Genomic DNA, 22,957 nt, shown 5'->3' on the forward strand with positions numbered 1-22,957 from the left:
GAAGGCTGGGGGTTTAAAGTGGGGGAGGGGGAACTGGGGGAGGTTGGAGGGGGACCTGGAGGTGGGAAGGAATACAGGGGAGACCGGGGGGAACCGAGGGGAAGAAGGGTGAAGGGATGTTCAGGAAAGATGGGGGAAGAACGAGGTGGTGGGGTGTAGAGAAGATTGGGGGAAACAGGGGACGGGGGTGGCCAGATTTAGGGAAGGCTGAGGTGAAGAAAATGAGGGGAAATCCAGGGGAAGTGGGGCAGTGCTAAGGGAAAGGAGAAGGGGGAAACTGAGGGAAGATCGGGGCAAGGGTATTGTGTGGGATCCAGAGGAGAGGCAAAATACACGGGGTGGAGGGGTGGCACGGGGGAAAATGGGGTATGGAGGGTCCAGGGGGATGAGTCTAAACAAAGTTGGGGGGAAGGGAGCTGTGAGGGATCCAGAGGAGATGGGAGAGCAGTGGAGAGATGGGGGGAAGAAGGCAGGTGAGAAGGTAGGGAGTGGATGAGGGAAAGGGGGCGTGGGGCACCCAGGGAGACGGGTCAGGACATGGAGGATGGAGGAAGGAGTTCTGCGGGATTTGGGGGTCACAGGGGCTGAGGGGGAAGGAGGTGTGGGGATGCAGTGGGATAAGGGCAAGATGTGGGGGGTATCCAAGGAGAGGGAGGCTGGAGAGGGGGTCCCTGGCATTGACAGTGGACAGGGATTCCGTGGAAGGGCTGGAGAAGGAGGTGTGATGAGCAGGAGCTTGAGCCAGGGCACTTTCCTGCTGTGTGGAGGGCAAGGCTGCTCCAGCTGCAGGTCTTAGCAATAAAACACTCCTGGGGACTCCACTCTCACTTATGTCTCTGCACCACACGTTGGAAATAGTGCCAGAAGACAAGATTCAGGAAATAACGGTGGCCTTGATCAGCTCAGCCCAGCAGGGATGAGATGCCTGGCCTCTGCTTTGCTGATGACTTGTTTCATGCACGTGGCCCAGAAATTGTCCCTTTCTGTCTCGGTTTCTCCATCAATACAGCAGATTTGTAGTGGAGTTTCAGCAGTGACAGTGTGGGGTTTTGAAGATGAGCAAAATAATGAAGGCAAGAGATGGATTTTTTTTCTGGGCTTCATTTTCTTTTTGTCTTGCTGACTTGGTTCATGACATTGGGCATGTCCTTTCATCTCCTGGTCCTCTAAACCAGGGCAAGGCTTGCCTCCTGCTGAGAAACTGGGCAATATCCTTGCCCAGAAGTCCAAAGCAGTAATAGCAGGTTGGAGTGGTAGTTCCTAGAATTTGTTTGTTTCCCTGATGCGCTTCGCACAAGCACGTTCCCTGTGCTTTGAAGTTCTGTTGGGTGCATTTCTCTTTCTTATTGCAAGGTCAGTGGTAAGACACAATGGCTGGGATTACCAGAGGTGTGGGCTGTGTTGTCACACTGGAGGCACCTGCAGGGCTGTGGGGCTCAGTATCTACTGTCCCACCGAGATACCCCGTTTGATTTTAGGGATGGCTTCCCACGTCTGCGGTAGTGGAGCTGCTGCAGCGTAACACCTTGCCTGCCGCCACCTGAGGTGTGGTGGCCGGGATCGGAGGGGATGTGTGTGCTGCTGCTTGCAAAAGAGAACGCGTTTTGTTTAAACCACCTCAATCTGGGCTTAAGATGTGTTTGACTTTGTGGTCACAGTGGAGCAGGAATGTGTGTGCTCCTTGTCTCACCTGAGAAGCGGTGCCTCGCTGTGCCGCTGGAGCTACCGAGTGAACGTCCCTCGACCAGGCATGGCGTTGGTCACCAAGGCAAGGAAGTGGTTGTTTTCTGTTTAAATTTTTATGGCAAAATAAGGTGTGTCGTTGCTTTATAGCATCTTTACAGCAGAAAAAGAAAACCACACTCCTCTAGAGCTGGCTCTTCTTTTAGCTGGAAGTAAGTATTGCGACTTTAGTGCAGGATTTATAATACCTGCAGTGGCCACAAATTTTCTTGCTACATAGCTGATAGCTCTCTTAGAGAGCTTTCTACCGTAACAGTCTCCTGTCAATTCTTCTCTGTTTCAGCCTGAAGTTCAGTTAGATGAAGTGGTAACTTCCTGTCCCCCGAGAAGCACGTTGTACTCTGTGTGGTGACTGACTGTCTCTGAAACGTTTGGCCGTTGCATGAAACAGTGCCTCTGAATCGGAGATGTTTGAATGTCACAGTCCCAGCTATAAACTCTGCCCACGTGGGATCAGCTTTGGGTCTGCTTGTGAGAGCAGTGGGAGTTCAGCTCAGGTCTCCGTGGTTCTTGGCAAGTGTGTTGGCCATTGGCGTGTCCTTTTGGAGATGTGGTTGCCCATCGCTGTCCGTAGGATGGTCTTTGATCTTTTCCATTTAAATCTTCCTGGATTGGTAATGCCCGAGTTTCACCTCAGAATGTGGCAACTGGATTACCCTGAGTGCTGTTTTACGATGTGTGTTTTAGTGTAGGGTGACTGGATTTATTTTACAGATATTTTTTTTTTCTGGGTAACCATTAGCTCATTGGCTTTGCGTTACTATTCTTGTCTGCCAGCCTTGTTCTGGGCAGTATTATTTGTGTACTGCCACATGCCAGAATACAAATGAATGGCTGCAGTTCCTTTCCCCGAGAAATGTCTTACTACTCAGAAACTGTGGCTCTGAGTGATTTATTAAATAACGAAATAGAGAGAGGGCAAATAATTCTCCCTGCCACATCCCAGAATGTTAGTGGCACGGGAGGAGAGTGATAGACGGGTGTCTGCGTGGCTGAAGAGGACTTCACCTTGGACCATTTCCACCCTGCTTGGCATGATGTGCTGTGCTTGGTTCTTTTAATAGACTGGCATCTGATTTGCCTCCTCTGTGGTTCTGATGTGCTGTCTGAAAGCAGCATTTAAACCCAGCAGGTATAAAAATGGGTACTGGGACAAAATCTGGCTGCTTAACTGCTAAGTAAAACTCAGCCTATGGTCTCAAGCCAAGCGCAAATCCTAAATAGCCTTTTAATCAGTGCATGGTCTGGACCGCCTGTGTTGATGTTTGCTAACATTTTTGGAGTGAGGCTGGCTTTTTGTCCTCACCGTGTCCACTTTCCTCACCGCTGCAGACATGGGATCCTTGCAGGTCGTCATGGGCTGTCACAGATTCCTTACTCCTGCCTCTGTCTCCTCCAGCAGCACCACGGAGCTCGTGCTAAGAAGACACTTGAGCGTGGGGTCTGCCCTCTGCCTTACAGCTCAGAAACCCACATCCTAAAAGATAAACTTTCAAGTCACCAACACTCTGTTTTTTTAATGAACCCATAAAAAGTAGCAAAAGCCACCAGTGTCTTCGTGTGCCCATCCCTGCCTGTTGTAGGATACAGGGTGGTGTGGGAGACACTCTCTAGGGTGTCACCCACCCCGTGCTTGAGGGGAAGGTGAAACACCCTCCAGAGTCCCTGCTCAGAGAGTCCCCGGAAGGAAACTTTTCTGTACTTCATGTTTGGCAGGAGTTTGAGTGTGAGAAGTTTTTCCTTAACTGGCTGAGCCCTTTTCTTCCCCACTGATGCTGTTGGCAGCCAAATAGCTGTCTGTTTGCTCGGGGCTGGGTTAACGGGGCTGGTTGGACTTGAGGATCTTAAAGGTCTTTTCCAACCAGAATGATTCTATGAACTTGGAAAGGGGGTTCTGGCAACTGCTTTTTGAGTAATTCCTGTTATTTCACTGGTGTCGCGCTGCATGGAATAAAGATGTATTTCTGTCACTGCTGAACTCAGGAGAGTTCTTAGGTGAGGTTTTGTGACCCGTTTTTTTTCAGATTTAAAAAAAAAATAGAGGCTTGTTTGGCATGTGAGCTACTGAGCAGTGGGAGAACCTGGACCATGTGCCCGTAAGGGAGTCTGAATTGAGTAAGTGGCAGAGGAGGAGTCAGTGTTGGGTCGTCGAATACAGTTAACTTGCCCCTGAGGATTTGAACACATGTGTTCACACCTGCACGTGTGACATCCCGCCCTCAGGGCCGACCGTGTCCTTGGGTGCAGGTGTCGACTGCTTGTAGTCACCGTGAAATCATTTCCCACCTTGAGGTGACAGTGACATGTGAGCTCGTACCAGACACGCAGTAGCTGCCGGGCACAGTGAATGCATTTTTAGAGCTATTTTGAAGATGTAGAGGCCACCTATTTTGGGACTAGAGGATCATAGTTTTCCTATACTTCTCTCTGGGAATCAAATGAATCAGCAGTTCCCCTTTCTTCTGGTGGCCCTTCTGCGTAGGAAACAAATCAGTTCCCCGTGAGCCCCGCTTTTCGCTTCCTGCTGAGGGTCTTTGAGAGATGCGGTGACAGGACGTTAATCACAGGTTGCAGTAAGAATGTGTTTATTGCCTGTCACTCCGTGGAGATCTATTTTGGGGAAGCTAAATGTGTACGTGGGGCTTCTTGGTTCTCCCTGTCCACCCTTCCACCCCCCCGTCAGTACGTTGTGAACTGGGATGAATGCTTCATACTTGCTGCCTTTTACCTGTAAATGAAAAAGCATTTTGCTCACCTTATTTACTGTTAAGGGTACTGGGTTGTTGGAGTTTGCAAAGGTCTTTCAGGCCACATGAGAAAGATGCTGGTGAGCAGAAGTGACTGTGGATATCAAGGTTAGGAGCAGACTTTTGTGTGTGATTCTTACTCTGTTCTTGGTTTCCTTCATGATCATTTAGGAAGAAGTTGGTTCAATGCTGCAGTGTTTTGATCTCCCAGGCCATTGTGTAAGACAGTCCTTTTCCCTGCGCTTCTCTTCTGTCAGGTTCTGTGGTTTACTGGAAACAAATGAGATTTCCAGTTACCCTTGAATGAAAGGCTTCCCATGACGTAGCGTGAGGTGGGACATTTTCTCTTTGAGCTCCTGAATGTTCTGGGGTTTTTCGGGGAGGCTCCTTTTGGTGTGGTTGGTGGAAGGAGATTTGCCCTGCGAGGACGGGGCTGGTGTGTGAAACCGTCAGTTACTTCACAGTAATAGCTGTAGTTTTCAAGGAAGTGGTGGTGGTTTCAGGCTACCTCCTTAGCACGCGGGTTTGTGTGGGTTCACTTGCTTGTGAGTGCCCTGGGTTCAGTTTGGTGACCGGTTGTGTGTGTGATGGAAAACACGGTTCAGTCCCTGGGTCGTGCTGTGAGTGTGGTGAGGAGCTTGTGTTGGGATTTTGGGGGGAGTTCATGCTGAGGTTTCGGGGAGGAGGAGCAGGAGCAGGCTGGGAGCAGCATCCAGCTGTTGTGCTCTGCAGAAGTTTGCTCTGATGGAGTGCCTCATGCTGTATTTACAATGCATCTTGTTTGTTTTCACCGTCTCATTCGAACAGCTCTGGCGTGGGGCAGTGAAGGTGTTAGAGCAGACGAGTGAGGGATGTGAAGCCGTGGGGGGCAACAAGTACCTGTGGAGTGTGATAGATGCTGGGGGTGCTTGGAGGACAGGTTTCGTAGAGGAACATCTCGAGTCAACAGCTGGGAAAAGTTTATTTCAGGAGTCAGTTTGTTGGTCTCAAATAGAGGTTAAAAAGGCAGAGCTTTAGAGGTGATCTCGCTTGGAAGGAAGGGTTTAACACGACTGGTCGATTGTGCTTTATCAAACCGTCCCTGAGATGTTGAGGGTACTGTCTGGAAGCACTAAAGCTTCTCTAAATCCCTGGGTTTATTTCACTGCAGCGTTTTAGCCTGATTTGTTCACAGCTCCAAACTTTCAAGTACTTGAGATTTTACACACAGTGCGGTGTTCCTCCTCCAGGAGGAGAGTCTTGGGCAGTGATTCACAGCAGTATTTTTTTGCATGACTCAGAGGTTTGGAGGGGGTGCTTGGTCTGGCTTTTAGCTGGCTTTCAGGGGAAAAATCCTGTCACAGATTTCATATTTTAGGCTGGGTTTGAGTATCTGTTACCTATCGTGGAGAGATCCTTAAGGGCTTTAATCGATTAATCACTGTAACGAAGATCAGGAGGTTTTGGCCAATGAGTGATGGGAGTTGCCTTCTTTCATAGACAAGTATGTGAGGAAATGAATTGGTGGGGGTTTGACTCTTACCCTCTCAAAACAGTAATTGTTAGAAATCAATCCATTTTTTTTTTAATTCACAGTGTTTAAGATGTTTAAATTAATGTGGGTGTATGTATAGCATGATTTAATTGCTGAGGTTAAAAGTTGCTGACATGTCCATAGACATTTCTGACTTTGCCACTGTAGAAATAATTGACATTTTTGACGAGACAGGCAGCAGCAACTGGTCATTAAACAGCTGATTTGCCACAAAATCATTACAGCATATGTAACTGCTTTTCCCTTATTTCCATAAGCTTTTTAAAATAGAGTGCAGAAAGGAAATCAATTGATATGGTGTGGTGGTATAATGTGGCTTGCTAGTAATGGAAATAACTGGGCTGGTGTGGTTCCGTGCAGACATCCCGGATCTCATGGACTGGCCTCAGATAAACAGCTATTCTGAAACTCTTCTTTCTGTGTCACCTTGCAGAGCAGTGGTAGAGGCCGTCCATCGTTTGGATCTCATCCTTGGTAACAAGGCAGCGTATCAGGAAGTGTTCAAGCCGGAGAACATCAGCTTGAGGAACAAGTAAGTTGGGCAACACCTTGGTTTTTTAGATTTCGATGAGATCTCAGGAGGGAACTTCTTTGGTGTGAGGGTGGTGGGACGCTGGCCCAGGTTGCCCCGAGAAGCTGTGGCTGCCCCATCCCTGGAGGGGTTCAAGGGCAGGTTGGAGGGGGCTTGGAGCAACCTGGGCTGGTGGGAGGTGGCCCTGCCCAGGGCACGGGGGGGACTGGGTGGCCTTTAAGGTCCCTTCCAACCCACACCATTCAGTGAATCTATTTGGCTGGAGAAAATCCATGTGAAGCAACTCGTGGAGGGTGTGACTCTGCAGTCTCACAGTGTGTTTGGTTCGTAGTGCCCCTGATGACCTGGGATCCCTCCAGGTTTTTGAGGCAGAGGCAAGATCTCAGATCTGTGTTTGAGCAGCACCTGACCATACAGCCCAGGGCTGGAGGTTTTCCTGGGAGTTGCTGTAATACAAAGAAGTCATCTTCACGTTGGCCAGTGCCTTCCTTTTAATGACCTTTAAAAAACTGTGTGGTGAAGAAAATTCTTGTGTGTGTGTGAAATCTTCTATCAGGTTCAGAGGGTGCCTGGCAGGGATGATTTTTCTTAACTAATTTTTTAAGCTGTCAAGACAATTCCTGACATGACTGCGATGTAGGAAGTTGCTGATGGGCAGCTGGGCCGAGGTGACTGGTGAGGTGTATGGCTCTTCCAGATGCTCTGGTGTGGGAGTGACACAAGCTGTGCCATCACCAGATGGCCTAGCTTATCCCTCGGCAGGAATTCAGATTCTCCTCTCCCATGCTTATGTAGCGACAGCTGTATTTGAAGCTTCTGTAGCTAAATGTGAGTTCTCTGCTGTCTCAGGCTGCGGGAGCTGTGTGTGAAGCTGATGTTCTTGCATCCAGTGGATTATGGAAGAAAAGCAGAAGAACTGCTCTGGAGGAAAGTTTACTATGAAGTTATCCAGCTCATTAAAACAAATAAAAAGGCAGGTATCTATGGATCTGGCATGAGAGGGTCTCTGGCTGTGCAGTGGGTGAGACCAAGTTAGAAGCTTCATTTGCTTGGAGAAGTTGTGGTCTGAGCACAGGGCAGGAACCCAGGTGCCCCTGAATTTTAATCGTGGGCTGAGTACCTTTTTGTCTGGCCGTGGGGAGGTGAGCTGTGAGGATCTGCTGAGAGAGCTGCCAGTGCAGAGAGTATTTCAACATAATTTGCTTAATTTATGTCTTCCCATCTTCAAAAAACATGTATATGTGTAGAATGGTGGCCTTAAGAGGCTTTTTCAGCACTGATTGTTTGTGCTAGAGCTGATCACTGGAAGGTACTCTCAGTTTGTGCTTTCTCAGGCCATGAACTCTCTCCTGGTGATCTGGTTGTCTGAATGTCTTTAAGGTGCTCTAACCAGACACCTTGATTTTATTTATTTGTTGTTGTGTCAAGCGTTTCTCCTTCTTGATGTTGCCCCTCAGTAAATACCCCTGAGTACAAGATTGTTGAGCAAGAGGGGGGTACAGAACTGTGCAAAACCAGTTACAGCCGAGCTCCCCGTTGCCCTGTGCTTCATAGTTGGTGTAACTTGGGCGAGCAGCCCGAGGTGTGACCCCGACTGCATTGACATGTTCTCGTTTGTCCTCCCCGCAGCACATTCACAGCCGGAGCACGCTGGAGTGCGCCTACCGGACTCACTTAGTTGCTGGCATAGGGTTTTACCAGCACCTTCTGCTCTACATCCAGTCCCATTACCAGCTGGAGCTGCAGAGCTGCATCGACTGGACGCACGTAACGGACCCTCTCATAGGTCAGTGCTCGGCGCGTTGGGCTTCTGGGCATGGCCTGAATCCCCAGACAGGTGGCTTCCCCTTGGTTAGTCCAGCTTTCTTTCAGCATTCAAGGGATTATCTTTTTTTTTTTTTTTTTCCTGATTAGCTGTTTAGAACAGACTGTCTGTGCTGCTCTCTTCTCCATGGCACTATTTTGTTGGTTTTTTTTTTTTTTTTTAATACTAAAATAGGGAAGAAAGAAGGGTTTCTAACAGGAAGAAAAAGCTTTTAGAAAATTCTTTAGTAAGTGTTTGGTGATGGCATATTTCTGTGGAAAATTGAAGAGCACTTCTGGCTGTACAGAATGTTTTTAAAAGCTTAATTAGAGCAGACAAATGGGGCGTTGGGGTTCTTGAAATCACCAGATTTTTGTCAGGACATCCTCTTTGCTAGGTGTAAGGTACTGTTCCTCCTCTTGGTGCCCCTTCTGTCTGTGCTCCCTTAATGTCCTTTCTTCTTGTACTGGGTGTAGCTGGGAAACTGTTGGTGAACATGGGACTGAGAACATGAGGACGCTGCTGTGACACAGTACAGTGTTACCTGTCCCTGCCCTTAGACACAGGGTGATCTGAGGGATCTCACCTCTTAGGGAGGGAAGAATAAGAGCATTCACAGCCTGAGACAGCTCAAGGCTGCCTTTGCATTCACGTCCTTGATTACCTTATAATAGTTTGTTCACGTTTGTTCCTGGGTTGTGCTCAGTGGCCTCAAGGCAAGTGTTTCTGTGAGAAACAGAGCCTCTGTGTGTTTTGTGACCTGTGACACAAGGGTTTAATTGGCAGGAGGGGGACATGCAGCAGAAACAGGCATAAGAGAAGTTAGTATGTCTTTAGCAACAGAGTGTTTTAGTTGCTGGTATCCTATTCTTAGTGCTGGGAGATGATTGTATCATGATTGGCTTTGAAATGTCGTTTAAAAGGCAGATGTCCCTGGCAACTGTTGCTTTGAGAAATGTGGCTCAGTGCTGCAGAATTAATAAATTCTCAAAATGCGCATTCCAGATGGGTTTGTACCCTGTGGTGCGTGATTGCATTTGGAAGGCTCCCCTTATTCAGGTTTCTTAATGTGTTTAGACTCTTTAATTAAAAGGATTCGGCAGATGACTACATAACTGGATTATAGAGATACAACCTCGCGTATCTGGAAAAGATGGATGTATAAGAATCCCATATGAACTACAAATTAGGGTGGACACAACTTGATGGTCTATAAATGGCAGTGAGAGGATTCAAAGCGAAAAAGGAAGGGAGGATGGGTCCAGTAGCATATGTGGGCACGGATTTGAAGGCTGGTATTTGTATAATGCAACTCATACAATGCCTGTTACAAGTGAGAACCATTCCTCACCGGTCGCTTTAGAGTGAAGTGAAATCTGGAGGCTTTTAAACTAAGCTGGGAGGGAAGCAGCTCAGATAGGAGGCTGGATGAGGCTTAAAAACCTTCCTTTGAGATTCCTGCTTGAGGGAATTTTCTTCTCCAGAAGCTGGGAGTCCTTGGCAAAAGGAAGACTGAATGGTCCTGGTCTGCCCGGGGACAGTAAATGCCCTCTGGAGAGGAAGCAGAACAGTGGCCACGTCCTCCTGGTCTCTGGCCCTGCCATGGCCCTGCTGGCCCTGGGGAAGGTGCTGGTGGGGAGAGGGGAAGCAGGGTCTCGCCAGCGGCAGCCCCTCCCAGGAGCTGAGTCATGTTTGGTGGCTTAGGTTAGTTCAGGTCAGCTGGCTGCAGCCTTCCTCTGCTGCTTTCGACACTTTCCACTGCCTGAACTGCCTTTTTTTTTTTTTTTTTTCTTTTTCTTTTGTAAGTTCAGTGTAGAATAGAGGAGAGTATTTCAGTTGGAAGGGACCTACAACAATCATCCAGTCCAACTGCCTGACCACTTCAGGGCTGACCAAAAGTTAAAGCTTGTTATTAAGGGCATTGTCCAAATGCCTCTTAAATGCTGACAGGCTTGGGGCACAGACTGCCTCTCCAGGAAGCCTGTTCCAGGGTTTGACCACCCTCTTGGTAAAGAAATGCTTCCTCATGGCCAGTCTGAACCTCCCTTGACGCAGCTCTGAACCATTCCCACACATCCTATCGCTGGATCCTGGGGAGAAGAGCTCAGGGCCTCCCTCTTCACCTTCCCTCCCCAGGAAGCTGCAGAGAGGTTGCCCCTCAGCCTCCTTTGCTCCAGACTAGACAAGCCCAAAGTCCTCAGCCAGGCTCTGGGATGAGGAATGCCCTCATGGGACATTCCTTCCAGCACTTTCTCCAGCTTGGTTGCCCTCTTCTGGACAGAGACAGTTCTTCTGAACTGAGAGCAGCCACCCTGTCTACAGCACACATTTGCTCTCCTCATTTTTGCCTTGTTTTACTTCTCTTCCTCCCTTTTTGGTTGGCCAGCCTTAAATCTACATCTCAGTCTTTGAGACAATGAGTTGGTTTCCATCTTCTATGTTGGGGAGGGTTCGTGCGCTGCTGCCAGGTGTGAGTGTGCTCAGACTTTGTTCTGGCTCCCAGGGCTTTGCACCGGCTCCCATCCGAAAGCCTCATTAGCCACGTGAACAAATTGGCCTCTCAACAGGCCTTATTACCTCTGCTCCATGCTGTGTTAACACGATCACGTAGGGTGTGGACAGGAATTGGCCTTTGTCCCCTCATCTGAGCGCAAACGGAGCCAGCTCTCGGTGACATTGCTTGTAGACAAAGTCTGAGTGACATCGTTTCAGTGACTTAGTGCTGAGGTGACATGCACTGCACCTCAGCAGTGGGGACCTGGGCAGGGAGCCCTCTGCAGCAGAGGGCTACAAAGATGATGAGGCGCCTAGAACATCTCTCTTGGGAGGAGAGGCTGAGGGTCTTGGGGCTTTTTAGTCCAGAGAAGAGAAGGCTGTGGGGGGATCTGATCAACGCCTATAAATACTTAAAGGGTGCATGTCAGGAGGATGGGGCCAGTCTGTTTTCAGTGGTGCCCAGGGACAGGACAAGAGGAAATGGGCACAAACTTGAATATAAGAAGTTCCACCTAAACATGAGGAGGAACTTCTTGACTTTGCGGGTGGCAGAGCCCTGGAAGAGGCTGCCCAGGGAGGTGGTGGGGTCTCCTTCTCTGGAGACATTCAAACTCCACCTGGACACGTTCCTGTGGGACCTGCTCTGGGTAGACCTGCTCTGGCAGGGGGTTGGAGGAGATGATCTCCAGAGGTCCCTTCCAACCCCATGGGATTCTGTGATTCTGTGAGTGGGCGAGCATCAGTGTCTACACATTTCCTCTACGTTTATTTTCCACATTTTGACAACAAGAACAAATCAGTGCTGGTCTATAAGATGCCACAGATGGCAACCAACAGTGTGTTCTGACCACGTGCTCTTTGTTTTCATCCGGTGAAATGTTGGGTGTCTCGGAGGCTGCTCCTCTGTCTGTCCAGCACCCGGCGCTGTCTGTGATTTCATATTTCCCGTGTAGGCTGCAAGAAACCCGTGTCTGCCTCGGAGAAGGAGATGGAGTGGGCACAGATGGCATGTCACAGATGTCTGGTGTATCTGGGAGATCTAGGTAAGGACAGTGTTGCCTTTCAGGGCAACCCTTAATGTGTTGAAAAGCTGGTGCCTGCACAGTGCTGAGTCCATCATTAGTCACCAGCCACAGTGACTTGCAGACACTGGTTTCCCTCTGACCCTAGTGGATAGCTGAGCTGCTACAAACTGCAGAATCTTTGGTTTTGGGCAAGTAGCTGAGGAGTTTGCTGGTGATAACCAGCTGTGTCCATGGCTGCATAAGAATGGAAGCTTTTGCTTTTATTTATGTTGTCTGAGCAGTGTGAAGGAAACTCAGTGGGCTGATTTCTCAGTTGAGATTTGCTCTAAGGTTGCCTTACGGAGCCACTGCCACCAGCACAAGTGTGACTGCAAATCAGATTCGTTAAGCAATATTTGAATCAATCCAGGGCGGCCAGACCCCTGGGACAAAGCCCCAGGTTCTTTGTCACTGTGTCTGGCTGCGCGTCGTCCTTTTTTTTTTATAGCAGACGTGTCTACCCCACAGTCACGACCTCCTGAAGCGTGTGGTGTGTCAGCTTCTTGCTCGATTGTGAACATGTGGGAGTGAAGGCAGTGAGAAAACATGTAATTGTGTGAAAAGCAGCTATTTGCAGTGTGGTGCAGGGAAATGTGCTTGACACGCAGCAGCCTTCGAGCTCTTGAAAGCTGTTTGGCATTTTATCGCTGCACATGAATCAGCCTAAAAATGGCATTGTAAATTAAATGTCTTTATGGGGGTAGTAAGAATGACTTACCTGACTGGTGGGAGAGAAGTGTGCTCACCTCCTCGCAGTGCTTTCACCTGAGGTTTCCAAAATGCCTACTGTTGTCAAAAAAAAAAAAAAAAAAAGATAAATTATTAAAGTGCAGTCTGGCCACAGCCAGGTGTTTGTATATATGTGTCAGCTGGCGTGCTTTAGATTTCACACTCTGTAGTAGGATGTTTGAGGTGCTGGAAAATGGAGCACAACTCTTGAGTTATTTCAAGGATAAATGAATTGGCGCTTAACGCTTGGGGCAGAAGAATGTCTCCAGAAGAATGTCTTCCTTTTGCTCACTCGCTGCCGGCAGCGTTGAGGGGTCTCCCCTCTGCCCCGCGTCCCGGGGGCTGCGCTGTGCGGAGCAGCGCGGTTAAAGCGCTTCAAAGGGGCCTGGCAAACCCTCCACGTTCCTGTGTTTTGCCAAGAGCAGTTCTTTGATGGATTTGTTGACTTGGCCAGTATTTCTAGTTTTGTGGTATTTTCAATCTGCGGGGAAGCTGTGCTGCTCTGCAGAAGGGAAGAGAAGACGCTGCCTTCTGGTTTCTGATGGGGGACGTGTGGTTTTCTTTCAGCTCGCTATCAGAACGAGCTGGCAGGTGTGGACACGGAGCTGCTGGCTGAGCGGTTTTACTATCAAGCCCTTTCTGTTGCCCCACAGATTGGTGAGTGAGTTACTGTGAATTTGTAGTTGTTACAATCACGTTGCCACAACCTAAAAACAATCCCGTGTGACACTGCGCTCGTCGGGTGTTACGGTTTGAGAAAACCCATAACAATTTATTGCCGTTTAGAAAATTGTTCTATCACCCGATGAGCCCTTCCCACCCGGAAAGGGGAATCAGGGAACACAAAGAAACATGAGGGTTGAGAGATAAATAGATATAATAGATAAGACTAAATAATTAACAATAATACTAAAGAACTAGTATTAATCCTGATCCTGATATAAGATACACAAGAATTATACTCAGCCAATGCTATCAGTAGGAAGCTGTGCACTCCCTGCAGGGACAGCCAGTGTGGGACACTGCGAGCGCTGCAGCTTTGGGAGGAAGGGAAGGACTCGGGTCCAGCACTGGGGCAGGGAGTTCTCTGGACCATGGCCATCAAGAGAGAGAGCTCTACGCAGCAAACTTTTCTAATTTATATTGAATGTGACGTTCATGGTATGAAATAACGCTGTTGGCCAGCCTGGGTCAAACGCCCAGGACTTGCTCCTCCTCGTCCCTGCTCCTGGCAAGGCTAGAAGACACTAAGATCTTGAATCCCACAGAGCTTGGCTGGCTATAAAGTAAATATTTTCATGAATTCAGACACTAGAGTCTTCTAAAAGTGCAGTTTTCTCCAGCCTTAGAAGAAAAGCTAGTCCTGTATCCCTCAACCCAGGACATTAGGTTTGCATCCTGCTGCTGAGAGAGGAGTGGTTTTATCTTCTGGTCAAAATTACTTCCTTCTTTGAGAATCCCTCTCCTGCTGCCAAGCCAAAGAGAGGAGTTAAAGCATTGATGCCCTTTGCCAGTGACCTCAACTCACCCATCTGATAACCTCGGAGCAGCTCAGGCTTCCGTGGATGTGGTAACGTTGTGCTTGTCTGGCTAAGGGAAGATCCAGCTGTCCGTTGCCAGAAGTGGAGCATTATTAGTCATCTCCCTCTTTTTACCACTGCAAAAAAAATTTCACATGCTCCTATCTCCTTCAGAAGTGACTGCCTTAGGAGAACACGTTGTGGCAAGAGTCGAGGGCCTGTCTTACCATAAAAAGTGTTTTCTCTGTACTGTCTTTGCAGAGCTCTCAGTGAGTTGTGTGACAGACTGATCCCAAACACCAATAAACAACAAAAACTTACGTACCACAGTGAGCTGGGACAGAGCTTTTAGACACTGATAAGATGACATCTGTGTCAGGAGGAATAGAGCATCGAGGCTGGGGCATTATTCATACAGAGGAAGCATATTGTTTGCTCTGCTTTCTTATGTAGATAACTGGCAGGAAGGTGGGGAGGATCTAAAAGCCCTATAAAACAGAAAAAAAGCCCTGGGTGTCGAAAGGATGGAGTAGTCCAGATCTGGTTCTGTAGCTATACTACAGTTTGTGTCTCCTGACTTCCCTCCTGCGTGAGAATGTAGTGAGAGGGAAAGGATCTTTCCAGCAGGGCCATTAGAGTGTGAGTTAACGGCGTTGTCCCTCCCTCTTGTGACAGGAATGCCCTTTAACCAGCTGGGGACCTTGGCGGGGAGCAAGTACTACAACGTGGAGGCCACCTACTGCTACTTGCGCTGGTGAGTGTCGGTGGGGACCTTGGCTTCCCGGACAGAGAACCAGAGCACTCTGGCTGCTGCTGCCAGACTCTTTTCTCCTTTACTTTGGACTTGGGACTGTCTTCAGCAGATGAGCTTCAGGGGAGGGGAAAGAGAGATAAGTTTATTTCACCCTTGAGCAGGACTGGTAGTAAGAAGGAGCCTTGTCGAACCAAACCATCGTGCTGGTCGCTAAAATACCTGTCCAGGGCCGTACTTGGAGGGCAGGGTTTGATCTGAGACCCTCTGCCTGTGCTGGAGCCGGGTGTGAAGGGGAACAGAGGTGCTGAGTGAGGCTCCCCACACAGTGGGGTGGGTGGAATTCAGTTACCTCAACATGGCCCTAAGGCACGTATCTGAAAAGGTGTGTGAACGTTGCAGGTGGAGCTGTGGAACAGCCTGAAGTGGGGTTTGCAGACAGCAGTGGGGGTTACGTAGCCCAGCATGTTCAAACAAAAGCACTCGGTACCTGTCTTCGTGCTTAGAGACCTGAGTAACCTTCTTGTGAATTAAAGCCATAAAATGTGAGCAACCTTGTGGCAGAGTAACTTTTGATGTGTTCTGTTTTGGTATCTCAGTATCCAGTCTGAAGTGTCCTTCGAGGGTGCCTACGGGAACCTGAAGCGGCTGTACGACAAAGCAGCCAAAATGTATCACCAGCTGAAGAAATGTGAGACCAGGAAGTTGTCTCCGAGCAAGAAACGGTGAGAAGGAACAGCAAAGGAGAGGGGCACGGGCTGGGGGCTCCCAGTGCCACCAGTGTCACCCTCTGGGTTGAGGTAGTGCCTTTCTGGGAAGTGGGAGCTGGTGGATGGCTGTGACTGTTCCCAGGACTTTGAGAGCCCCAATCTAGATCATGTTCTTTATCTCTTGGGTCATAATTTCAGGAGAAAAGCTAAACGCTGGCTGGGTGTAGAGTTTGAGGTGAGAGATTTTCTCGCTCTCCCCTGGAAGTTAGAAGCGTATAAGCTGTGTTTTTTCTCCAGTTTCACCAGAATGTAGTTTTCAATCGGGACCCGGTTTACCTATTAATAGAGCTGTGTTAGTCTAGTCCCTGTGACGAGGTACCTGCTTTACGGTGTTTTCTTCTCAATCTTTTTAGAGGCAAAGACATTAAGAGGTTGCTGGTGAGCTTCATGTACCTGCAGAGTCTTTTGCAGCCAAAGAGCAGGTAAGGGTTCCAGCAGATTCTGTCTTCGGTTGGTAACTGAACAGTAGCAGAATTCAGAATTGGAAGAGATTGTTCCCTGCAGGATGACAGTGCTGGGGCTTTCTGCCAAAAGCTCCAAGACTTCAGTCTTCTAACCTTGCAGGGAAAGCAAAGACGACTGTCTTCCAAGGGAGGCTGAAATACCAAAGGGTTAACTGCTTTGCAGCTCTGGCTGAATCAAGCCAGTGGCTGAGTGAAGGAATTCCTGAGCCCCGTGCTGTGCCGCACTGTGCCTTCGGTGTTTCCTTGCCTTCTTCACTCATCAAATGCTTTTTCCTGGCAAGCTCTGGGTTGGGGCCGATGGGACGGCGCAGAGTCGCTGTCTGTACGTGTGTGGGGCTGCACATGGCGTTGGGAAATGTGTAACCAAATACCTCCTTCAAAGAAACAGCATAAACAGCGTAACCTGGGCACGCTCTGCACAGCTGGGTGATTTGGGTTTTGATTGCTTTTTTTTTTTTCTCCTTGGCTTTTCTCTGTCTCTGCTGGGAGGTTTTCAGGTGGTTGTAAATTAACCTCATGCTTCTTCAAACAGAGCAGGTGTTTTAAAGGGCTTGTCACAGGCTACAGTTAAATTCATTGTGGAATAGTTTAGGTTGGAAGGGACCTTCTGGAGGTCCACTGTGAAGGTAGATTCAAATGTGAGGTCGGATGAAGTTGCTCCGAGCCTCATCGAGCTGAGTTTTGAATGGGTTTAAGGACAGAGATTCTATGCCTCTCTGGTTCCCCTTCTAGTATCTGACCACCTTCACTGTGGAATTTTTTTTTTCCTTACATCTAGTCATATTTTCCTTTTCTGCAGCCTGTCCCCATCACTTCCCTTCCTTTTGCTGAGTGCCTTTGAGGAGAGTCTTCCTCAGTTTTCTGTAGCCACCTGTTTGGCATCTGAAAACAGAAGATTACGCCCCCCAAGCTTTCTCTCTTTCAGGCTGAAGAAACTCGGTGCTCTTTGCCTCTTCTCATACATCACATTCTCTATTCCCCTGGACAGTCCAGTTTGTCAGTGTCTTCCTGTTTGGGTTGTTTTGTACTGGGGACCCCGAGACTGGACACAGTGCTCTGGATGCCATCTCACCAGTGCCAAATGCAGAAGGATAATCATTCTCCTGTGGAGAATGCTGAAGGCAGCAAAAAGTTTCAGATCCCGTGCCCTTGCTAATGCAGCCCAGTATGGGATTAGCTTTCCAATATTGACTTGTGCCAGAGTGGAACTTCAAGGCTCATTTAATATCTGCTTAACACATATTTAGCATGGAAGAAAATTGGAAATTACTTCAGTTTCCCAAACACATTGCCCCCTGAAAAGAATTTGCTGGGTGTTTTGCAGATGGGTTTGTTTTGTAACTAGGAGACTCCTGTAGCCCATTGTACCGCAGGTGCTTCCTTTGAGGGAGCCAATAGCGACTCAGGATTTTAGAATATTCTTACAGGGCTGCAAGTTAGAGCCAGGGGAGGAGGAGAAGTTGAGTCCCCAGTTTGTGTGCTGCAATGGCATCCTTTAACTGAGCAGCGGATCTGGAACTGCTGCTGTTAGCATTGAGGTGCCCTGTGTATCTTAGTGGCTGCTGCCTGAGCTCCTGGGGAAGAACTCACGTATTTTTGGGTGACCCATCTCTGCAGGGAGGTGCTCTCGTTATCGTTTGTCTTTAGTTCAGCAGCTTTGGAGGGGAAAGCATAATGTGATTCATGTCCCTTGCTTCCCGAAGCTGTTGTTGCCTGCAGTACATTCCCTGGTGCTTCATCCTGTCTGGTGCGAAGGAATAGCCCAACTGCTGGGTTTGGTTCAGTTTCCACGCAGACATTGCCAGGAGTTTGAGTCTTGAATAATAATTCTTGTTTATTTGTTCCTCTTGTGAAGTTCTCTGGACTCTGAGCTGACATCTCTCTGCCAGTCTGTGCTGGAGGATTTCAACCTGTGCTTGTTCTACCTGCCCTCTCCTCCTAACCTGAGCTCGACTAGTGAAGATGAAGAAGAGTATGAGAGTGGCTACTCCTTCCTTCCTGATCTCCTCATCTTTCGCATGGTGATCATCTGCCTTATGAGTGTTCACAGCCTCAAGAGGGCAGGTAACCAGTGCTTTATTCAGAATTCAGTAATTAACATTCTGCAGTCCAGTTAGGCTGAAGATCTTGTCTTAATTGGCGTTCCTGTTTTGGGCTGGTGGCCAGTCTCCCCACCTCTTTACCCTCTCTTGTTGCAGGTTCAAAGCAGTACAGCGCAGCTATCGCCTTCACGCTGGCCCTCTTCTCTCACCTGATAAATCACGTCAATATTCGCCTCCAGGCAGAGCTGGAGGAAGGGGAAAATCCAGTCCCAGCCTTCCAGAGCGATGGCACAGGTAAGAGAGGGCACTATAAGTATAAACTGTGTCTCCCCGGGTGCCCGCCCTTAGGGCTGGCTTGTACTTGTCTTCCCTAAATCTCCTGGGCAGGGGTTTTGTAGTGTAGTGCCTGAGTTGTGCTAATTAGAGACATCTTGATCTTTGATTGCTGGGCTGAAATCCCCAAAGATGGGTAATCTGCTGAGACAGCCTCCACTTAAACACTCTCTGTGAGTATCGGAATCATCGCAGGATGAAAATGTTGCTTTCCTTGTTGTAAGGAATTATCTTCCTGTATCTCTTGGCAGCTCGTTCATCATCTGTTTACCCCAATCTGTGCTCCTTATTTTCTGTCTCTATTTGCTGTTATTTATTGGACTCTCTTCTCCTCCACTGAGGAGATGATCTCGGGTGAAACACCTGGGCAGAGCAGAGTCTCAGGGAGGCGGGTCCCGCTCAGCACCTCACCTCTGTGTAGACAAAACAACATCTTTAATTTCTGGGGGATCCTGTTGAGCAGAGAATAAAACTGCTGAATCTATCCCTGGCAAACAATCGATTTGTAATATTTCACAGAAGGCATGACCAGGGGTTTCCTGGTCAAAAGCACCAGTGGATGGGTTTTGAAGCTGTCAGGGTGACGGCGCTGCTGGAAGGGCTGTGGGCTGTTGGTCGAGGAAGGGGCTGGGTCAGCTCAGCCTGGTTCCAGGGGAGAGGGGGTGGTTTAATCAAACCAACCAGCATGTGCCCTCACCCTGCTCAGTGGGTCGCTTTGCTCTCAGGCTGTAGGAAGCTGGGGAAAATATTTAAGATTCAGGTGTGTATTTTATGCTGATCTAACAGCGTTCAGCACTGAGGCTGCCTGATAACGGAGCAGCACAGCTTGGGTGGGAGGAATCCAGGCGCCCCAAGTCTTTCTGGGCTTCTTTTATCATAGAACCATGGAACCATAGAATGGTTTAGGTTGGAAGGGACCTTAAAGATCATCCAGTTCCACCCCCCTGCGCTGGGCACCCCCCACTAGACCAGAAAGTATTTTGGAAAGTGAGTCCTCCTCCTAGGGCTACCATTGCTTGTTCTCTGGTTGAAGACACTGATGGAAACGATGGCTGAAGTTTGCAGTGCTGGTTCCCCAGGCTTAGGGCTGGAAAGCAGCTCCTGTGACACATCAGGACTTTCTTAACTTGTGGTCTCATTTTAAATGCCGGTAGATGACCAGGAGCCGCGGGAGCCCTTGAACTCGATCGAGAAGGAAGCTGAAGCTGACTTGGCCAACCATCAGCCCAGCGAGGAACAACGGAAGAACGACTGCAAGAAAAGCAAGAAATACTCCCGCCTTTCCTGTCTGCGTCGCCGCCGCCACCCCCAGAAGGTGGATGAGAGTGACCTGAGCGAGGGCTTTGACTCTGACTCCAGCCAGGGCTCCATAAAGGGCAGCGATGGCTCAGAAAGCGGCTCAGAGAAGAGTGATGAGGAAGCAGAAGCTGCTTTTGACGTGGAGACAGATTCTGACATGAACAGCCAAGAATCGCGGTCTGACTTGGAGGACATGGAGGATGAGCCGGGTGAGGAGGGGAGCGGCCGAGGCAAAAGTGGGCCCAAAGAGGCCTTAAAAAACTGTGTGGATGGCAACGGGCTTGGGGACTCCAAGAGCCCAAACAGCTCTAAAACTGAGGCTCCGGATCCCGCGGTCAATGGCCCGGCTTCCCTGAGCACTAACGACGCCAGCATCGCCAGTAACCTCCAGGCCATGTCCACCCAGCTGTTCCAGACCAAACGCTGCTTCCGCTTGGCTCCCACTTTCAGCAACATCCTTCTCAAACCGAACAGTGACCCACCCATCTTGAAGGATGGACTAGAAAACAAGCCATGTGTCAACGGAGATCTGGAGAAGCCTGGCTTGGCAGAGCAAGGTAAGGATCGGTGACCTCGTTCAAAGTATTTATTGTTGAAGTTCTGTGTAGAAAACTGTGAGCTGGAGTGCTCTCTTTGCTAAAATCCACCTCTTCTCATGGTGCAAGTTCTTCATTGGCCAGGTTTGGAGGAGCAGGTTGCCCAGGTACTGGGTAGATCTTGGGTTGGGTGTTTCTTGGAGGAGGAGCTTTATTCTTATATCCTGACATCCAGGAATATGTGTGCTGAGCAAAGGGAACGCCTGCAGCCAGCCAGGGTTATCTGCTGTCCTGCTCAACAGGCTAAATGCTGAGCAGCTCTGATAATACAGAGGATAATTCCAGCAGGTATTAAAAATTCGGATTATCTTCCTTTTCCCCATGTGAAATCTCTGTAATCAGACACTTCCTAGTGATGGGCGGTGCAGACGCCGTCCAGGACGCTCTCCATGAGATATCAGATTGTCAAGTCTGCAAAACTCAGAGGCTCCCAACTCGTGAGATGTGATCTAGGTGCGTGCGAGGGGAGTTGGGGAGGTCTCTTTCCGTGCCCCTCCGAATGCTGCCTCGCCAGGCGCTCGGGGCCAGACCAGCCCTTGGCCACACAGCAGGTGGAGCTGCGATGTCTCTGCACAGCTTCCACAGCTGAGCAATGTTCTGGGAAAAATCAGCTTGAAAGGGAGATGTGATGCACTACAGGGAGTTGTTTGTATTTCAGATAAAACCACATGGGCCTGTTCGGTCTTGTTTGTCATTCCTCCCAGCTTCCCTGGAGCAAGGAAACATTTTTACATCCTCCTGCCAAATTCCGTGGGCCTGCAGCACTGGCAGGATTCGGGCTTTGCCTGCGCCAGGGTTTGAAGGGGGAGTATGTTAATGTTTACTGGCTCCCGGCGTTGCTTCGTAGCCACTTGAAAGAGATCGGGGTAAAGGAAGAAACAAATGATTTTTGGTCTGTTGAACGTTTTCCTTCAATGGGTTACCCAGATGTTTTAGCTCCAGGAACATGCTTGAATAGTGTGGCCACGATACCTTTATAGCTGTAGAAGATGAGAGGTTGGATGAGCCAGGTTGAATGAATTAATCCATGTGCTTTTTAGCTCTGAGCTCTCCTTGCCTCAGCTGTGCTGTTTCAAAACTCGAGCTATTTAATGGTTTTAACACTCTATCAGGGATGGTTTCTGAATAAATTACTTCCTCCCTTTTGATTCTGAGGGCTTATTGAATGATAATTGCTGTGCTAATAGGCAGAAATGACTGTGCAATTAAAGTAAGGGACTGTAGCAAAATGTGTCGTTGATTCCCAGCTTGCTGCTACCTTCACCTCGGGTCACTCCTGTAGCTCGAGTGCAGTTTCATTGGCTTTGAGATCCTCAGGTCTGTAGAATTACAAGATGGCAAAGCATATTCTGTATTTAAAATCACCTGCACCCTGGCTCATGAAATAGCCCTGCCATTTTCTTCTCTTGTGTGACCCAAAGATTGGTGCACGTTGACCTGAACAGGGATCGCTGGCTCCGAGAACGATCTGATCCTGGTCCTTGTGCTGCACGTGCTGCTCCCCCGGCTCTGTTAGTGAGCACCTCGGGGGCTGCTGCAGGGGTTAAGGTGTTTTCACGGGGAAATTTTTAGCAATCTTCTCCCAAAGAAGAAAATGCAACAGTGATACGCTCTTAGCAGCAGCGGGGACAGGGAACTGGTTTTGTGAGGGTGTGTGAAGGCACCGGAGAAGTTCAGCTCTACTCTTGCCAACCCAGCGCTGTTCCCATTCCAGTAGGGCTTGGCTGCTCAAGGGGTTTAACACCTGCCATCCTGCTTTTCCCTTCCTCCTCCAGATGATGTGTCTGACTCCGAGGAAAGCATTTCAAGTAACAAATCCTGCAGGAATGAGCGATCCCTTCAAGAGAAGCTGGAGATCGTGACCAATGAAGGGCTGCTGCTCACTGTCAAGGTGTTCCTGGACTGGCTGAGGACAAACACGGACCTCATCATCATGTGTGCTCAGGTAGGAACCCTGCTTGGTGTCTGTTCCGTTTCCCTGGGCTGGAATACTCAGAGCACGTTGTCCAGGACCACCCCAGTCCTGGACAGAAGGTGATATTAAATACCCCCCCAACTGAATTTGGATAATCTTGACCTAAGAAGTGTAGTGAAATCTACCCTTCATAAAGCGTTCTGAGGTCTGTGAAAGATGCTGGAAAGCCCAAGCGGTCTGGTTATTGTGTACATCTGTCTTGACCTTTTCTGTGGCCTTTTGTGTTCTGTTCCTGCAGAGCTCTCAGAGCCTGTGGAACAGGCTGTCTGTGCTCCTGAACCTTCTGCCTTCTGCTGCGGACCTGCAGGAATCAGGTACTGGAGGAGGAAGTGGCAGTGTAATGTCTGGGTCACCAGGGACTTCTGTGGGGTGTGAGAGATCCCGGGGTGAGAGATTGGCTGGAAGCAGTTTGCCTGTAGGGACAACGGGAAGCGACATCGTGTGTGTGTTGTTTTTGTGTTTAAACACCATTCCAGTTAATTACTGTCCCATAGGCTTTAACTCTATTAATAATCTGTTATACATGGTTGACAATATACCGGAACACTCGCACCTTTG

At 49.0% G+C, this 22,957-nt stretch overlaps 1 protein-coding gene across 1 annotated transcript in view; it reads left to right on the forward strand.

Moving 5' to 3' along the window:
- The first annotated feature begins 1,750 nt into the window (after positions 1 to 1,750).
- Positions 1,751 to 22,957, forward strand: part of SMG5 (SMG5 nonsense mediated mRNA decay factor) — a 32,093-nt gene continuing 10,886 nt past the window's right edge. Inside the window, exons 1-14 of the mRNA XM_014961237.1 lie at positions 1,751 to 1,755; positions 6,458 to 6,556; positions 7,406 to 7,529; positions 8,186 to 8,342; positions 11,810 to 11,899; positions 13,217 to 13,306; positions 14,845 to 14,923; positions 15,520 to 15,645; positions 16,044 to 16,112; positions 18,010 to 18,218; positions 18,353 to 18,490; positions 19,684 to 20,385; positions 22,200 to 22,369; positions 22,638 to 22,713. Of these exons, the coding sequence (XP_014816723.1) occupies positions 1,751 to 1,755; positions 6,458 to 6,556; positions 7,406 to 7,529; positions 8,186 to 8,342; positions 11,810 to 11,899; positions 13,217 to 13,306; positions 14,845 to 14,923; positions 15,520 to 15,645; positions 16,044 to 16,112; positions 18,010 to 18,218; positions 18,353 to 18,490; positions 19,684 to 20,385; positions 22,200 to 22,369; positions 22,638 to 22,713 (2,134 nt within the window). The remainder of the gene's footprint in view (positions 1,756 to 6,457; positions 6,557 to 7,405; positions 7,530 to 8,185; positions 8,343 to 11,809; positions 11,900 to 13,216; positions 13,307 to 14,844; positions 14,924 to 15,519; positions 15,646 to 16,043; positions 16,113 to 18,009; positions 18,219 to 18,352; positions 18,491 to 19,683; positions 20,386 to 22,199; positions 22,370 to 22,637; positions 22,714 to 22,957) is intronic.

The sequence above is a fragment of the Calidris pugnax genome, unplaced genomic scaffold (genome assembly GCF_001431845.1).
Source record: "Calidris pugnax isolate Ruff unplaced genomic scaffold, ASM143184v1 scaffold371, whole genome shotgun sequence".
Lineage (NCBI taxonomy): Eukaryota > Metazoa > Chordata > Aves > Charadriiformes > Scolopacidae > Calidris > Calidris pugnax.